A 6,420-nucleotide genomic window follows, 5' to 3' on the forward strand; every position below is an offset into this window, starting at 1 on the left:
AATCGAACGTAACATATTATCAGGGGCGACAATGTCGCCCCTAATACTTCTTTATTTATATAAAAATAATAAAATTAATTAATTAAATAGTATTAGGGGAGATAAGTCGCCCCTAATACTATATTCTGTCGCCCCAAACAGTTGCACGTGGCATATTATCAGGGGCGAAAATGTAGCCCCTAATACTACTTTATTTATAAAAAAAATAATAAAATTAATTAATTAAATACAATTTTAAATAATTATTTATCGAAATAATTATTTAAAATTTAATTAATTGAAAACAAATATATTAAAAATAAAAATATTATATTAAATATTTAAATTAGTATATTAAAATAACAATTGTATATATTCATAATATATTAACATAACAAATATTCATATTGTTCATAAAATTTAACAATAATTAATAAAAATATAAACTTAGTCTCCTAAATCAGTTGCCTCGTCCTCCTCCCTATTGTCTTCTTGTTGTGGTTGTTGCGGTGGCTGTGGTTGTGATTGCTGCGGTGGCGGCATCGGCCAAGGATATTGGGAAGGTAATGTGGACGATCCAGCTCCATACATGTAGGGATACGATGGCTGGGAGGACGGTGGAATCGGACACGGATAAGGTGTTGCTCCGTACATATATGGAGGTAGCATATGATAAGACGGCGCTGCCCCGTACATAGAAGGATGAGTTGGAGCTGGAGGTTGAGAAGACGAAGCCCTAGAAGTATTGTCACTATCAGGCACATGCGGTATCTGAACGTTTGGTGGACGAAATGAAGGTACAAAAAATTGAGTTAAGAAATTAACTTGATCAGTCAATTTCTGTAAATTATTCTCCAGATTTTCTATATATTCTCTTGAATGATGAGGAGGAACTTGAGACTCGCTGAAATGAGAGTGTTGGGTAGATGATGACCTCGACCCCGACCTCGACCCCGACCCCTTCAATTTGCGGCCTACTCCTCGCTCATGTCCACGCCTTTGGCCTAATACTTTTTGTAGCACCTCCACCTGATCAACTGATGACAGACTATCATTATTAGAAGCATCAGTGGATGTTTGCTGAGTTCGTAACTCAAAATCAGCCTTCAGTTTTTCCTGTTTTCAAAAAATGTTAGACACTAACATTAAATATAACTCTATTTATATTAAAAAATATAATTCAAACTTACATAATCTTGGCGAGCATCATCGTTCACGAAATCATTTTTTGATTTCTTCCAATGATAATCCTTCCATGACTCAATGAGGTCCGGGTTCGTCTAAAAAATATAACCCAAATGTTAGAGAACATATAATTTAAAATAACATAATTTTGATAATATTTTATCTTTTACTTACTTTTTCAAAACGGACGGCTGCCAGCGATTTTGTACCCTGTGTTGTAGAATACTTTTGTTTCTTCCGATTTTCCTTATTCTTTATGGAGCGCGCAATAAATTGTGGACTTGTAAATAACTGACAAATCTGCTTCCACTCCTCCTTGTTAACATCATTGGTTGGGTTGTTTAGAACCTTATCCCAATCCTCCGGTCCATTGTAGTATTTCTCAAAGTGTTCGTGTCTTAGTGTTTTCCTATTACGGTATCGGTCTTTCATCTCTCGATCGATACCATTTAAACACTTTAAGAAATCCTCGCGGCCCGCTATTTGATAATAATACTAAATTGAAAATTAAACATATTAATAATATATGTACTATATTAAAGACAAATTTTAAAAAAATATATTTAATACTATTTTTACCTGAATTATGGCAAGGACCTGATCCTTGTATTGTTGAGGCACTAATTCCCATGAACCGTAATGTCCGGGAACTTTCGTTTTAATTTGGGTTCCCACAAGGCGGACAAAAGCAGCGTGCTCGCCCCCAACAACCTTGTATGATCGTGGGCAAAACGTTACTTCCAGTGGTTTTCCATTTTTACGCCGCCTCTCTTCTAGATCTTTTCCAATAGCTGCGCCACGACCCTTTCTCTTAGTTGGGATTCCTGTATTTTTTTTTATTAATAATACATAGAATATTAGTATATACATGATAAACATATGTGTAAATAAAATAACAAAAAAATTACCTGAGTCGCATGTAGTCGGGATCCTAGTAGGATCCGGTGGAGGATCACCGCCAGCGTCTCCACCATGAGCTCTAGCCACATCTGCTGACATCTACTAACACGACAGTAATTTAACCTATATTTTGATATTTAATTATTATTTATAATTAATTTATTGAGTATTATTTCAATTGATTAGGTAATTTGAAACATGCTATTTGGAAACGAACTTTTTATTTCTCAATATGTATAATACATTGAACACTAGATACAAAACTAAGTATAATAGTCACTATCCTCACTAATTACATCAACATCTATCGGGCACACATCATCAGTATTATCATCACTAAGGTCGACAATTAATTCATCCTCATCTTCTGCTTCTTCTACACTGTCTGCCATATCATCTTCATTGTCATTAATAAATCCATCATCTTCTTGAACAACTAAAGAAGGTCGATGGGCCGTGTTGACTTGAGTCGATGGTACATCAGATTGCTGAACAACCAACTCTCTGAGATCCACAGTCAAAACAAAATTCGATGAGTTGGTGTCATGTACAACATCAACATCAGCAATCATATCTGAAGCATCTGGAAAGTCCCAAACTTGCCGATGATTCACTTCTTGGACAACTTTCCAATCTCGTCCTCTAACGAGATCATTGATGTAGAATACTTGTTTTGCTTGACTAGCTAGTATGAACGGTTCATCTTTATACCATTCACCGCTAACATTGATACTAGTAATATTATTTACAATGATGGTTTTCTTTTTTTTCGGATCTGTATTGAACCATTTACATCGAAATAATACCACTAAATAAGAACCAGTAAAAGACAGCTGGAGTATTTCTTCAAGTTGCCCGTAATAGTTAAAACCTTCTGTTCCAGCAACACACACTCCACTATTTTGTGTAATTCGATTCTGATCTCGATTGTATGAGACAAATCGAACTCCGTTCACTATACATGCTTGGTAGGAGTAAGCCAATAGATCTGACCCAGATGCTAAAGCTAGTAATTCATGAGCATGCTCTAATGACCCAAGTTGGTGCAAGTCATATATGTAATAATAAAGAAATATATTAGAATGAGAATGTAATTTGTAGTATGCAATTTGCTAAGTACAAGTTACCTTCTTATGAAACCATGAACGAAACTCTTTCTTATGTATCAATTTATGATTGGCAGCCATATCTCTTTGTTGCACCTCAGTTAGGTGTTCCCTGTTAATTAATTAACAATGTCAATATTGTTAATTAAGGAGTAGATTGAACAAAGAATAAAATGAATATTAATTATGTACTTACTCTAAATACACTTCAGTTTCTGGAGAATTATCCAATATGAACCACTCAGCTTTATTCCGAGTATTTTCATCGAGGGGCACGGGAATTCCCTTACTAAGAGGACGACATTGAGATTCAAACACTGTGAGGTGTCGATTCACATACGGTGCATCTTCGTTACGATCAGGCTGATTAAATTTTGTTTCCACACCTTTGAAATACATTGAACAAAATGTCAAAGCCTCATCTGCAACATATCCTTCTGCTATAGATCCTTCAGGACGAGCTTTATTCCTGACATAGTTTTTTAATTTTTTCATGTATCTTTCAAAAGGATACATCCACCTCATAAATACAGGTCCTCCCAATATTGCTTCATCAGGCAAGTGCAAATCCAAATGGATCATTATGTCAAAGAATGCTGGAGGGAAAATCAACTCCATCTTGCATAAAATAACAATCAAGTCATCCTTAGCTTTCTCCATATCAGAAACGTTCAGTGTCCTAGAGCACAATTGTTTGAAAAAATTACACAATTCAGTGATGGTAGTGGATATAGATTCTGGCAAAAACTTGCGAACACCTAGTGCAACTAATCGTTGCATTATCACATGACAATCATGGGACTTCAACCCAACAATGTTTGAGTCATTGTCTGTGACTTTTTTCTTTAGATTAGAACAAAAACCATCGGGAAACTTCACTCCTTTCAAAAATTGACAGAAATCTCGCCTATGTTCAAAAGTGAACACGTATGGAGCATGTGGTTTCATTAACCTTTTATTGGCATCCTCGTAAATCAACAACGATTTCCTAACCCCCATATTCTTTAAATCATGTCTTGTGTTAGTGGTGTCCTTAGATTTATCATTATCTAACAAAGTCCCAAGGATGCTGTCGCACACATTCTTCTCAACATGCATCACATCTAGGTTGTGTTTTAACTGATTTGAACTCCAGTAATCAAGTTCATAGAAAATACTTTTTTTCCTCCAATTACTTTCCCCTGCACCTCGCTTGCGCTTCACCCCCCCAAATCTGTCATGTTTACCAGACACTTGAAGCGGTAAAGCATTGACTTGATCTAAAACTTGTTGACAAGTAAACTGTTGTGGAGGATTTCTTTTCTCAACTTTGCCATCAAATTCCTTGTCCCTTCTATACTTATGATTACTCCTCAAGAATCGCCTATGACCAACATACGATGTCTTACCAATCACTCGAATGGAAGTGGTGTCTTCATTGCACGTTGGACATGCTTTATACCCTTGCCCGCTCCAACCAGACAAGCTACTACGAGCAGGGAAATCGTTAATTGTCCACAGAAGGGCTGCACGCATCTTGAACAATTCATTCTTTGTGCCATCTCTTGTGTCGACCCCGTTAATCCACAATTGTTTTAACTCATCCACCAAGGGTCTTAGAAATACATCCATGTCTTTACCCGGTGATTTTGGCCCAGGAATAAGCAGAGTTAGCATAAAATACTCTTCCTTCATGCATAGCCAAGGGGGGAGATTGTAGTTCGTCAAAATCACAGGCCACATGCTGTATGATAAGCTCATGTTGCCAAAAGGATTAAACCCATCAGCAGCCAAGCCTAGACGAACATTTCTAGGATCTTTTGCAAAATCAGGATGGGTGGCATCAAAGTCTTTCCATGTAGACCCGTCAACCGGATGACGCATCACCCCATCTTCTATTGATCTCCTAGTATGATGCCATAACATGTCATTAGCTGTATGTCTTGAACTGTACATTCGCTTTAATCTGGGAGTCAACAGAAAGTAACGCATCACCTTGTGTGGAACCTTTTTCCCCTTCTTCTTTTCATTGACCCATCGGCTACTCCCACACACATGACATGAATCTTTGCTTGCATGCTCATTATAAAATAAGGAACAATCATATTTACACACATGGATTGATTGATATCCCATCCCTAACTTACTCAGCTTCTTTTTCGCCTCATAGTGTGTTGGGGGAATTTTATTATCTTTCGGAAATGAAAATTTTAGTAACTTCAACAACTCATCGAAAGAGTTATTTGGCCACTTCCCTCTAACTTTCAAATGCATCAACTTTGCCAAAAAGTTTAAGGATGATATCCAATCACAACCCGGATACAACTCAGCTTCAATCTCGTCGAACAACTCGTCATAATACTATCCCATTCGACTACCAGACACACCATCTGCTTCCTCTGCATTTGTCGGTAAGAGGAAATCATCAACGACGTCAACCATCTCGTCTACATCTTCATTCTCCTCAACTACCTCATTGGCGACACTAGCTTCCACTTCACCGTGGTAAACCCACTTTTGATAACTCTGTTGAAAACCCTTGTCAAATACATGAGCCTCCACTGTATCTATAGTTTGTAGTTTAACATTCAGGCACCTCACACACGGGCATAAAATTCTCCCGTCGCAGTCTACGTGTTCTTTTGCCATTCTCAAGAAGGCTTGGAGACCGTTCCAATAAGCATCACAATTACGCTTCCTTAATGTCGTCCAACTCTTATCTATCGGCATCTACGATACAAGAATAAACAATAATTAAAACTTATTGACTATGTGTGTGTGTGCCCTAATCCACATTTTCACTCCACTTCTATAAGGGTAAAGAACCTATCCCATTCAGATTTGTAGTATACATATAATTTACTCTACACTCTTAAAATTGTTTCGTTTATGTAAAAATTTCGGCAGCACCTCCCTATAGTTCTCATAAATGGGCAGACTAAAATTAAGTTTGCCCACTTACGAGAACAAATAAAGAGACACATATTGAAATCTCTATTAACGAAATAATAAAATGAGTACTAGATCAAATTATAGGTACACAACAAATCCAAACTATCCATGCGGACACATACCGTCCTGGATAATTCGGAGAAGCATATTTAAGAGTTCTTACTGACTCAGCTTCACCGAACGGGTCTAAGGCTTTTCGTGATTGAAAATAATTAATAAAACATTATCACTAAGTGATAATATATAAAACGTCTATCCAATCTTTGGTGATCAAATTTATCACCAAAGAAAAACAACAAAAAAAGAAATATTTTTTAAC

General features: G+C 36.7%; 2 protein-coding genes across 2 annotated transcripts; both read right to left on the bottom strand.

Annotated features, from left to right (window-relative positions):
• Positions 1–371: 371 nt before the first annotated feature.
• On the bottom strand, positions 372–2,636 carry LOC133814015 (uncharacterized). The gene is made up of 6 exons (XM_062247038.1): positions 2,445–2,636; positions 2,073–2,163; positions 1,744–1,988; positions 1,339–1,659; positions 1,170–1,259; positions 372–1,095 (listed from the first exon to the last, which is right to left on the bottom strand). The coding sequence occupies exons 1-6, from the start codon at positions 2,634–2,636 to the stop codon at positions 427–429; spliced, it is 1,608 nt and encodes a 535-aa protein (XP_062103022.1). The 3' UTR covers positions 372–426.
• A 496-nt stretch (positions 2,637–3,132) lies between these two features.
• Positions 3,133–3,894, bottom strand: LOC133815893 (uncharacterized). The gene is made up of 2 exons (XM_062248665.1): positions 3,367–3,894; positions 3,133–3,282 (listed from the first exon to the last, which is right to left on the bottom strand). Exons 1-2 carry the CDS (start codon positions 3,828–3,830, stop codon positions 3,177–3,179), a joined length of 570 nt encoding a protein of 189 aa, XP_062104649.1. The 5' UTR covers positions 3,831–3,894; the 3' UTR covers positions 3,133–3,176.
• Positions 3,895–6,420: the final 2,526 nt, after the last annotated feature.

The sequence above is a fragment of the Humulus lupulus genome, chromosome 2, assembly GCF_963169125.1.
Source record: "Humulus lupulus chromosome 2, drHumLupu1.1, whole genome shotgun sequence".
Classification (NCBI taxonomy): domain Eukaryota; kingdom Viridiplantae; phylum Streptophyta; class Magnoliopsida; order Rosales; family Cannabaceae; genus Humulus; species Humulus lupulus.

Excerpts from the sequence above, each read along its gene's own strand:
- LOC133814015 (XM_062247038.1), bottom strand. The coding sequence starts at position 2,636 with ATGATTGCTGATGTTGATGTTGTACATGACACCAACTCATCGAATTTT. Across the intron at positions 2,164-2,444 it reads AAGATGATATGGCAGACAGT|ATGTCAGCAGATGTGGCTAG; the intron begins GTAGAAGAAGCA and ends TCGTGTTAGTAG. Across the intron at positions 1,096-1,169 it reads ATGATGCTCGCCAAGATTAT|GAAAAACTGAAGGCTGATTT; the intron begins GTAAGTTTGAAT and ends TTTTGAAAACAG.
- LOC133815893 (XM_062248665.1), bottom strand. The coding sequence starts at position 3,830 with ATGGAGAAAGCTAAGGATGACTTGATTGTTATTTTATGCAAGATGGAG. Across the intron at positions 3,283-3,366 it reads GAAACTGAAGTGTATTTAGA|GGAACACCTAACTGAGGTGC; the intron begins GTAAGTACATAA and ends ATTAATTAACAG.